This window comes from Nematolebias whitei, chromosome 19 (assembly GCF_014905685.2).
Source record: "Nematolebias whitei isolate Nwh7 chromosome 19, NemWhi1, whole genome shotgun sequence".
In the NCBI taxonomy this organism is placed as follows: Eukaryota; Metazoa; Chordata; class Actinopteri; order Cyprinodontiformes; family Rivulidae; genus Nematolebias; species Nematolebias whitei.
In genome coordinates, this window is record NC_056516.1 from 30896945 (window position 1) to 30909371 (window position 12427).

Here is a 12427-nt window from a genome sequence, read left to right on the forward strand (position 1 = left end):
TATATATATATATAATTTGCAAGTATATATAATTAAAGCACATTGGATATATTTATATTAACTGTTATAACTATAAATCATATTGTTAACAATTACCTCAAGCTGCAGTAGTCTGCAGTGTAGAGGTGTTTTATAGAGGTGAGTTATACTGAACCATTAATTATCAGTCGCCCCTGATGCCGTTACTAAAGCTGCACATCTCTGAGTGTGTTCACTTCCTGTTCTGTGTAGGACTACTCACTGCTTTGAGGGTTTGCACAGCTTCAAATAATGTAAATGCAGGGGTCTCTGTAAAAGCATGCTGGCAAAAATTATGTTCTTTAGTTCTATTCATGTATTGTAGCTCTATGCATCTTATAAAACTCCTTTACTGATAAGGATTCAGTAATATTTATTAGAGCCCAGCCAATATGGGTATTTTTGCTATCGCCAATACTGATTTTGGGATGGGGATGCTAATGCTGTTAACTAATATAATGGCAGAATTTTTTTTTTAGCGCATTTCACCCCCAAGAATCTAAATAAACAGCTACGTTTAAACTTGTTTAACACTTGGTCTTGAAACAGTCTTCCTATGTGCATCTACACTTTCCATCCTCCACTATTCACTGTAAAGTTATAAAGTATTACAAAAATATAAATTAAAACAAAGAGGCACTCTTCCCCTGTTCATTGTTTAAACAGTCAGTCTGGTATGGTGAAGGTCTTAATTAGTATTTGACCGTAGCAGCATTGCTTTTTCTTTGTAGAGAAAGATTTCAGACAAACAATGCATTTCAATGAGGACGACAAAGAGAATGTTACTAACACTGATATATATATATTTACTAGGGGTGTAACGGTACGCTAAAATCACATTTCGGTTTGGTTCATTTTCAAGGAGGGCTCGGTTCTGTTAATTTTCGGTACAAAAAAAGACAAAATGAAGACTTACAAAACGTTTATTTTGAAAATATGCCAAGTAAACCATACGTTAGTATAATAATAAATAAAACGACCCATTTGGATGACATTTTAAATAAATGACACTCTACAATAAATAAACTATAATAACAATAATAAAAAAATTAAATACAATAACAGTCAGAACAATAAAACAAGCAGCAACAGATCGTTTACAATCTTAACTAATCAAGTTTTAAGTTTTTGGCCAAAATCGACCAACTTGTCTACATTTTCTTCCAAAAGCACAAATCTAGTTGCAGTGAATATCTCCAGCGGTGGAGAAAACGGCTCACTAGCAACAGTAGCAGGAATAGAGAGTGTGGCTGTATTTGGCCTCGTTACTCACAACCTCTTCTTGGACCTGCTCCCACCTGTCCCTGGAAAAGTTCAGAGTTCAGTCATCACAAACTTCTTAGCTGGACGTGATCTCTGGTGGATTTCCCTGAAGAGGAAGAAGACTCAGCTGCCATCTCTGTCCCAGACTGGAAATAAAACACAAAGAGGTAAAAAAAAGAGTTGATAAGATTATAATTTTAAATTAAAAAGAGTTAATTAGATAATAATAAAAGAACAATACCTCTTCTTGAACGGTTCTTATGAGGTGGTTGAATCTCTCGGTCATCATCATCATGTGGCAGGGCTTTAAATCTGGGCTCCAGTGCTTGTTGACAACATCAGTTTGAGCTTTTTCATAAAGTGCAGCTACAACTTTTTGGCTGAAGTGCTGAAGTGATGGATGTCGTAGTGGGGCTCAGTAACTTTTAAACCAGCGCATCAACAACATTCGGACGTAGATCCAGAGCTTTAAAAAACTCCTACAGCTTGTGTTATTGCTCTGGACCGATCTGAATTACCTGATAAAGGTTGTTTAAATGCTGCTGCTTTCGGTCTTTGCACCAAGCTGCTAGAAGAGACGTTCACGTTTGGATGATGTCATTTCAAGCGCGTTAACAATTTAGACGTGTTGCCTGCGGTAGATCCAATCTTTGTGAAGCAACGTCGACACACAGCTTTGGATTTGCACTTGTCTTTTAACAATAAAGCCATAATGTTCCCAAACAGGAGACCACAACAAGATCCTGGGCTGCTAATGCTACGCGTGCTGCAAGACTATAGCGCCGTGCTGAAACAAGCTTAGGAACTTTAGTGACATGGTGCATAATCTCGCGTTAATAAAATTTAATGAACGAAAAAAATAACTGAAACAGTACGCACGTGGACCGAACCAAACATGCCGTACCGAAATGGTCCAATACACCCACGTGTACCCTTATACCCATAATATTTACCGCTACATTATTGTTTTGGCTAAAGTTTTACAAGGCAATAGCCTATGCTAGGTTATCTAAACGTTAGCTTGCTAACTTGAGAGACGCGTAGCCAATGACAAACAGTTTGGAGGACTGAAGAGAACTTATTCTAGATTTTTTTTTTAAGTTTACAGATCACTTACAATAAACGTACCATGCTTTGTTCAGCAAAATATTCTACACAGTATTGTTCCCTGCTTCGGCTGTGCTGAAAGTGAAACTTAAAGTGAATGGCCATGACTTTAAAGTATTCGCCCTCTGCTGGATACATTTTACAATTACATATTTTGCATGTAAGGACACGGATTGTTCCCGGCATTTATATCGGAGCATAATGGACCAGTTATCACCGATACCCATATGTCCTCAAACACCTATATTGGCCTAAAATATCAGCCCCATCAATATATCAGTTGGGCTCTAATATTTATAGTCTAAATAAAAACTGCATTAAGATTAAGGACAAAACATTATTCTTGGTTAAAATGAATAACAAGTTCAAGCTATTTTAAAGGTAAAAATTTCAAAATTGTCTCACTGCAGCTCTGAAATGGTAATTAAAGAAAGTATGTGTTGGTTTGATGTAACTTACAGCGTAACAAAAGCTGAACAAGAACAGCAGGTTTTTTGAAAAGGTATAAAAGAGAAGTCAAAAGAATAAAATTCAAGTAATTCTTTAGCATTTTTTTCTTTTAAAGGTTCAGTTTTTATCATTGAAATTCTTAAAGGTCTTCAAATATTTTTTCTTCCTGAATGGCAGCTGAATCTAATACTGGCCCGTCTGATTAGCCGCTGTAGTCGTATCTGTTCTAATTCAAGGAGAGTCAGTATGCGAACATAAGCAACACTTTTGTCAAACATGCCACAGGCAGTTTTAAATTTTAATAGAAAATCACAGGCTATTTGTCCAATTTTATTTGAGCCTCGAGGCATTGATATTAATCTGAGAGTGAAGACATGCGGCTCAGTGGAGGCTTTCATCCAGGTACTGATTCATGCATTTCATCATATCGTGTCTCTGCTGTTTTATTGTTTAGAAAGCTCGACACTGTAAAAACTGCCAGGTTAAAAGAAGTGTTTTTATAACCCAAATATCCAGCCATGTTGTTTTAAGTTAATTTTTTTAACTCTTCAGGTGGTTTTTAGGACGGTAGACACACTTTTCAACTTTCTGGTTGTCTATGTGGTACTGAACAGCAGCTCAGTGTGACGCATCGGAGTGAAGCGGGCCGTTTCTACAGTTCAAGTCCCTCGATAAAACACTGCACTGACTCAGCGGCAGAGCCACATGACTGATTGTTCTGCTCACTTAAACTTACATCCTCAAACACACACTGTGCATATCTTTATGCTGAGCCTACTGAAGAAATGTGTGCATTCTGTGTGTATAAGGCTTTTACATGAATGGGTCCAAAGTCTGGACTCAACTGCTCATTGTTTGCCACTGAGTGTGTGTTCAGTAGGGGGAGGAGATTTCAGGCAACCAGTTGTGGAACAAAAGACATGTTTTTGTTTAAAACAACAGACATGTTGCCATTGCTAAAAAGTCAAATTTAATATATTCAAACCATTTTTATTTAGACCATGTTTATTACAAACTTCAAGTTCAAGCTTCTTTATTGTCATTTGCATGACATGTGGTACATGAGGTGGAACAAAACTGTGTACTCGAGGTCCCAGTTACACCTAAAAATATAAAGAATAAAAAGAAACGGTATATAAGGATCTAAAAGATACACTAAGATATAAGCTAAATGAACGCTAAACATCTAAGATATACGCTAAACACTAATGATGTAAATTGTTAAAACAGCAGCCCAAACATGAATACAACAGCGTAAAGTCAAGAGATCAGTAGCATGGATAATTGGAGATCAGCAACATGGAAAATCAGCAGCACAAGCACAGTCATGTGTGAGCAGAGTGAACAGGAGGGGGCTCAACACACAGCCCTGATGGGTGCCAGTGCTGAGGGTTATGGTGGAGGGAAATAAGTTGTGGATCCTCACAGACTGCAGTCTGTTGGTAAAGAAATCCATGAAATCGTTAAGAAATTTGTTTTATAACTGTAAAAAAAAACCCAACCTGTTATGTATTATTTTAAATCTGCATGTCTAAGCTCCAGCAATAGTTTGTTTGCTCCAGAGTTTTACCCCAAACTGATTTAAAGTGTATTTTTCTTGCTTCTATTTTGGTTAAAATGACTTTTGCTCAGTGGGATCCAAAGCTACTGCACAGTGTGCTAAATTGTGGCTCTTTCAGCTGTGGCTACTTTTATCTGTCTGGCAGCCATTTTTCTGTTTCAGTAGGGAAAAATTAATCTTAGTTTTATTTTCTCTTCTTATTGTTAGTCTGTGATATTCTGCTGCAATCTACACAGCCTGTGTTGTAATTTGTATTGGCTTCTCCAAAATATTGCTGCACTGGGTTTTGCTGAGCAGCAGAGCCGGTGACAGGTTAACCTGCACTTGAACCAAGTGTGCACACTTTGATTGACATAAAATACAATCCTCGTGATGAAAGCCTGCTTTCTTTACTGCTGCTGAATGAAAGCCAAATCTCAGAAAAGCATCTGTCTTGCGGTGATTACTTTGAAAAGATAAAGCCAGTAAAAGTATAGGGTATCAACTTATGACTTGCTAAATCTAAAAACGCTGTGCAGTTTCACAGAAAGATGGACACCCGTCCACCCCAGTGTCCAAATTTAACTGACACTAGATGCAGAATAATACATCACTGACATTGCTGAAGCTCAGAAATAAGCATAATTATGTGCATGAACATGCATCAAATGACAAACGGAAGCTGGCAACTTTTTTTTTTGCTGCGATGGCAAAACAGACAATAAAAATTTATTTTATAGAAAAGTTGAATTGAAGGAGAAAGGAAACAAGGAAACCACAAATATTAGACTGCAAACTTAGCAGAGAGCTGCATTTGATTGAATTTTGGTCAGAGTGAGCTGCTGATATGCACAGACTTTTTAAAGTGCTTAATGGAATAAAACCTGCTGTCTACAATAATCCACTCACTCCTTTCAGCCTGTCTGCAGTGTTACTGCTCAAACATGGCTTTGTCTCAAATTTCAAAAGCTTTTATTTTGTCAGATCGCAACATTTCCTTTTTGCTTTGGGGGACTCGCCATAACTATTTATCACCTTGGCATGTGTGATGTGCATGAGGTTGTAGCGAGGACGTGTTTGTTTCCGCATCATCTTAATGACTTCTTGTGATCTTGTGTGTTGGGACAACACATCTCTAAGTGAGGCAGGTGTTTTGTCGCTGAAGCCATCACGACTTTTAAGAGGGAATGTCATAAGTGGAGCTGCTCCATCAAAAAAAAAAAAAAAGATTGCTCTTCTTATCTACCCCTATTCACATCTTCCATTCAATTTAGAGAGGGCCCTGAAAAACAATCATCCTGGTCATGCACCACTGCTCCCCATTATCAGTCTCATTTACCCACATTTGTCTTTGAGGTTTCTTGTCCTCCTCTCCATCTTCCTTCTATATTGTCTAGCTTTAATTGTCTGTCGTCCTTTGTTTCGCTTTTCCTTTGTTCGCTTTACCTACTCCTCTTGCACGTCCTTCCCCAAATTTTTCTTCCTATGTCATCCTCTTGCTCATTACTTTCTTCCACTGTTTTCTTCTCATCGCCTTAACCCGTGTCCTCTCCTTAGCAAGGCGCAAACACGACAAAATTTTCTCTTAGCGCGTTCAACCCAAACTTCATTATCCAGCTCCTTCGTTTTAACCACTAATAACCCATTCAACTCCACTTGCTTAATCTCTGTGTTTACCCCCCCCCCTCCCCCCAACTCACACACATCCTCTTATAATCTATAATTAAATCCACTCACACAGAGGAGAGCTGCTTCATTGGTCTTCATAAGAGAAACACTCATACAACACGCCGTTTCACAGCACCCCTCTATTTCCCTAACCCTTTGCACTGTGGCTGTATTGTTTTAAAAGTAATTCCATTCTGTCTTTTGGTTTGCATTTAATTAGCTGGACTGGCATCACACTGGGTGACTTCTGCGTCTTCACAAAGGGAGCAGTGGCTGGGTGGGGGTCATTTTTGGAGGCGGCTTGGACACCCATTGTACGCAGCAATGTACACACAATACATTGATAATATGGGTCTGCTTATGGTAATCTGTTTATAAATGTATTAAAAAAGGCTTGTTCAGTAACTCTTAATATACAATGTCTTAGTGCTTGTCATCCCACTTATAAAAGATGTCAGAAACATTTATAGAGAGGAAAAGTTTTATTGACTTAGTCTTCAGCATTGTACGCTAAGGTTTTAATAAAATAAAAAAAAACAAAAAAAAAACAACTCTTAATCCAAAACAGTCTACCACAGCACTGTACTAAGTCCTGTCATGTTTTGGGCTGTCTCTGCCGCATTATTTATTTATTTTTTGATCGTAGAAGTTTTATTTTTGAGTCAGGTAATTTTTTTATATTGCAGAAAAGTGAGAAAAGGTTAAGTGGTAAAATGGTAATTCTGTATCCCAGGGAATCTAAAGAAAAATGTATTCCACTGAGTCATTAAAAGTAATCTGAAGTTTTAATGCCATTTGTATACTCAGGGGGTAAAACGCCTAAAAATAAAGCAAATTGCATGAAGAATGCATTTTTTAGAGGACTTCCTGATTAGTGGCTGTATTTACTCTATAGTGATACCTACTGTTAGGTAGTGAGATTGCAGTTTGTCTATAAATAAGTATATGCTGTAAGTATAAGTGCTATGTGTTGTCAACATTGTATGATCCCACACAATGACAAAATTGGTTCTCTGCATTTAATCCATCGCACCTGGGATGCACCAGGTGGAGCAGTGGACAGCTGTTGAGTGTCTGGGGAGCAATTAGGGATTAGGTGTCTTGCTCAGAGACACCATGGTTGGAATGGCTGGGAGTTGAACCATGACTTTCTGGTCCCAAGTCTGCTGCCCTACCTCTACCCCATCTCGGCCCTCAAATGGCAATTCCTCTGCGTTTACTCGCTCATGCCTTGACCAATATCTTGGCCTTACCGCTATACATACACTGCCTTGCCCCCAAAATGTTGCCACCTGGATTTAACTAAGCTATTAGGTACGAGCCTCCTATTGGATAATTACTGCATGGGTGATTATCTTTCAGCTGGCAACAAGTTATTTAACCCCAACTGGTGCAATGAGTTGCTTCTCATTTCTTAAACAACCATGTCAAAAGACGCATCACATGGTTGTGGAAAAGATGTCGGTCTGTTTGAGAAGGGTGAATAGTCGTGATTGGCGATCACTTAAACGCTTGGTGAAATCAAATCGAAGAAAAACAACAGTGTAGTGAACTAAGCCTGAAGGTCAAAACCTTGACCTTAGGCACCATATGGGACAGGAACTGTCATTTCATTGATTTGAATCCAGAAATACAGGTTGACCCATCCTGAGACTTTCTTTCTTGAAAATTCAAGTGAAAGAACACTCTCTTTTTTATTATCATTACTATTTTACAAATGTTGATAATCAAAGTGTTTTAGTTCAAACCATTTTAGATGTTGCAGTGAACTAATCAATTTTTATTAACTGTGAAACAGTATAATGATGTTTAATCCTCATGCAAAGTTAGAATTCATGTTAAGGCCTGTTACAGAGTAATTATGCATTTTCTGATTTTCTGTCTTTGAATGAGCAGTGTAAGTTTGGTCCAAGGTCGGAGTCGAACGCAGACCAGTTGTTGGAACGAGCTGTCTTGTTTTTACATCCTCTCAGACGTAAATAGAGAAGCTGGCACCTGTTGGCAGCTGTTTTCCGCCAACCCGTCCAAACATTTCTCTCGTCTGTCTGAAAAACATTTTCAATCTGTTCCATAACATTCTTGCTGTTTTCTGACTTCTAGTAACCTCTTACGTCACAAAACACACCCCTGTCTGGTCGACATTGACCAATCAGAAACTCCCAGATGACCCGGAAATAGAGCTCTTTAAAATGTCGGTACTTCCTAGTTTAAACGAGAGTCTCACAGAGTCTCACAGAGTCTCAGAGTGTCCGGAGAGTGTCGAGAGTCGTTGCAGCTCCCGTGCTGGGAAACAGGAAAATCCTGACATAACCACAGAGCTCTTCCGAGTCTTATGGGATTATAACACCTTCCACCTCTGGGGGAACACTGACGGACTCCACTCATGTGAAAGTCCACTCGTGAGGTGAATTTGTGTCGGACGGAATACCGTCACTACTTCTGACGATTCACAGCTGTTCCTACGGAGACGCTGAAAGGGTGCGTTGAATGGACTTTCGTACCGGTGGGGACATCTCCAGGTAAAAGAGTTGATTCTATCACCTAAGTGTACTGGGGAAGAAGCTGAGAAGAGCCCGGAGAGTGTCGTTTCTGGTGCCGACATAAACAAACCCCCTCACCCATCTTTTTCTCCCTCTAAACTTCATCTTCCATCTTTAAAATTCTTCTATCAAATAGAAATCACTCCAGATATTTTAGAAATGTCTGTGTAAAGTTCTCATCCACCGCCGTGTGGATAATCAAAATTGTACAGTTTGCTAAAACTAGCCATGTTGTTATTTTTCATATTTTGCCAATTAATGTAAATGTGTGATGTGTTAAACTTGATTATGTTAATAAATGACCCACTGTCTTGGTGAGTCAAAGATAATTAACGTTTCCGTCCACAATTTATTAGATTCAATGCACGTACATTATACAGTCCAGAAAAATGAAAGAATCCGTTTAATTGATGAATATATCTCATGCATATGTTCCTCTACAACAGTAGCACTCAGAGCTATGTTTAATAGTGAAAGTAAGAGCATTTACACATGCACAATGCGAAGGGAACTCAAGGAATTGGGACTGAACAGCTGTGTAGCCTTAAGAAAACCACTAATCAGTGAGGCTAACTGGAAAAAAAGGCTTTGATTGGACTCTGGAGCAATGTAAGAAGGTCATGTGGTCTGAGTCCAGATTTACCCTGTTCCAGAGTGATGGGCACATCACTGTAAGAAGAGAGGCAGGTGAAATGATGCACCCATCATGCCTAGTGCCTACAAGCTTGTTGGGGCAGTGCTATGATCTGGGGTTGCTGCAGTTGGCCAATTCTAGATTCAGCAACAGTATATGCTCAAAGAATGAGGTCAGCTGACTAGAATATACTGAATGACCAGGTTATTCTATCAATAGATTTTTTTTCTTCCCTGATGGCACGGGCATATTCCAAGTTGACGATGCCAGGATTCATCGTCTTGAATTGTGAAAGAGTGATTCTGGGAGCATGAGACATCATTTTCACACATGGATTGGCCACCACAGAGTCCAGACCTCAACTCCATTGAGAATTTTTGGCATGTGTTGGAGAAGGCTTTGCGCAGTGGTCAGAATCTGCCATCATCAATGTAAGATCTTGGTGAAAAATTAATGCAACACTGGATGGAAATAGATCTTGTGACATTGCAGAAGCTTATCGAAACAATGCCACAGTGAATTTATGCCGTAATCAAAGCTAAAGGCGGTCTAACGAAATATTAGTGTGTGACCATGTGTTTTTTTTTTGGGTGGCAACTTTTTTTCTTGGCCAGGCAGTGTACATGCTGTACATCATGCAGCCTCATAAAATGACTTATAAATGTCTGTAGCAACAAAACTATCACAAATTTCTGTAGCCAAAGAGAAAAATATTTTCTTCGGTTGGATTGTTCTGTCATGCCGAACCACTCAAAGACCCACTAGTTTAGAAATATTCTCATTTTCTTCTTTTAGATAACAAATAAATTTCATACTGGCAAGACTTGGACCAGTATCTTTTGGATTGTTCATTTATGAGTGTTTGTCGTATTTTGACCCGCATCATGAAGTATCACCTGATTGATCCAGTTGTTTGTGTCAGAGAGATCTACAGGGTGAAACCAGGCCGGTCCAGCACTCATTGATTCTCTTTTCTCAGTAATGGGGCATTGTTAAATGAAATCACGCTTTTTGACTACATCTTCCACCCCAGTTGCACTGATACTCTGAGTTGACTCATTTAAAGGTCTCGCTGAAATGTTTCTTCTATTGTTCAAGTGTGTCCATGTGCAATTATTTAGAAATGTTTTTAATTGTTCACTTGCACACCTGCTTTTCTTGTCATCTGCTTGTTCAGAGAGGAATTCTCATTTCCAAGATTGCCAAGTGGCCTTGGGTGACTTGGTTATCTCTGGCACTCCAATGTAAATCTTTCAAACAAAGAAGAAACACCCCAGTTCTTAGTTTATTTCGCAACTTAAAAAAAGTCATTAAGGGAATTTTGTTTCTGTTAGTTTTTTCTTTGTAAAAATTAAGGTAAAGAAGACTTGTATGACATTAAAGTGTGTTTGTTACCAGATCACTGGAACTTGTTTTTGCTTTTTGTCCGTAGGTGAAATCTGTGAAGACCGGCTCAGTATTCTGGACTATCGGCTGCTGTCTCTCCTATTTCTACATGGTAAGAACATCTCGCATTCAAACACTTATTAATGTAGACTGATTGAGGAATTGTGTCTAGTAAATAAAGGCAATGTTTATCCATTATTGTGTGAATGTTTATAAAGCATTCACACTATTGTGATCCATTTTTCTTCCGTATGTTTTTCGGCATCTTTCTCGTTCCACAATTTTTGTGCTTTTTCAACAAATCATAAATCAAAGCGTTCAGCTCTTTCAAGACAATCCTGCAATGACTTTTGGTATTTCTGCAACTTTAGCTTTTTGAAATATTTAGCCTTTTCAGCCATTTTTTTCCTCACAGAAAATGAGTTGAGCTCATTTTACATCCTTCAAATCTTTAGATCTGTTTACAACCTTTTACTGCTCCTTTCACATTTTGTTCTGCTTCAGCTTCTTTCAGCTTCCTTGTACAAATTTAAACTTTTTTTTGTCTACTTTTAGCTGTTTTTTTCAGCTGTTTTGTGCTCCTTTCTGACTCTTTCTGCTAACTACAACATTTTTGTGCTTCTTCTAACTTCTTTCTGCTAATTTCAGCTTATTATGATCCTTTCAGCTTATCCCTGCAAGTTTGAGCTTTTTCTGCTATTTCAGCTACTATTTAGCTGTTTTATGCTAATTTAAACTTTTTCAGCTAATTCCATATTTGTGGCACTCATTTCAACTTTTTTCAGCCTAATTCAGGAAAAAAATGTGCTCACTACACTTCTGGTAATTTCACCTTATTTCTGCTTTTTAGCAACTTAGCTTTTTTTTATATATTTATTTATTTATTTGCTAATTGCACTTTTTTTCAGTTAATTTTTACTTTTTTGTGACAATTTCTGTTTCTTTCAGCCTAGTTGGGCAAACATGTTCTTTCTGCTTTCTTCTGCTAATTTAAGCTTGTTCTATATTTTTCAAAAATTTGATTAAATTTTAGCTGTTTTCAGATAAATTCAAGTTTTTCTTGGTAATTTCAGCATTTTTTTCCCTAATTTCAGCTATTTAGTTAATTTTCCTCATTCTTGAGCTAATTTAATTAACCTAATTCAGCAAATATGTGTTCTTTGTGCTTTGTTCTGCTAATGTAAGCTTGTTTTTTGACTTAAGCTAAATTTCAGCATGTTTTCAGCTAATTTCAGCTGTTTTTCAGCAAGTTCGTCTGTAATAAGCATTCATTTTGCATTTTCACAGGACATGCAATTTCTCTTGTTACGGTTGTTTTTGAAAGTTCTGCCTGTTTTGAGCTGCGTCACATTTCCAGCAAAATGATTGGATTTGATCAAAAGTTTCAGCTTGTCTGTTTTACAGCACTTTTTCATTTGGATGGAAATTAGACACAATAACTAAAGAAATGGATGTAAAGTTTACTACTTCTTTTTAAACCTAGATAATATCCAATGACATTGTTTTGCAACACAATGTTGTCAGACAGCAACAAAATAAAACATCTGGCATTATTACTACACTGAAAGGGCTTAGTTGAATTTTTTTACATTTCTATCCTTTTTTTCTAATTTAATGTTTACACCAAAAGTCATTGTAGACGGTTACATTAAGATAATCAAATCTAATTGTTTTTTGCTGTAAAAAGCAGACTCACACCCTGATATGCACACCGATGTTTAATTTAACATAATGTATATATATATATATATATATATATATATATATATATATATATATATATATTATATATATATATATATATATAAATGAAACTCTGCG

General features: G+C 37.5%; 1 protein-coding gene across 1 annotated transcript in view; it reads left to right on the plus strand.

Annotated features, from left to right (window-relative positions):
- LOC119425930 (dolichyl-diphosphooligosaccharide--protein glycosyltransferase subunit STT3B) overlaps positions 1 to 12427 on the plus strand; it is a 104151-nt gene that overhangs the window by 55581 nt on the left and 36143 nt on the right. The window contains exon 4 of the mRNA XM_037693485.1: positions 10653 to 10718. Within this exon, the coding sequence (XP_037549413.1) occupies positions 10653 to 10718 (66 nt within the window). The remainder of the gene's footprint in view (positions 1 to 10652; positions 10719 to 12427) is intronic.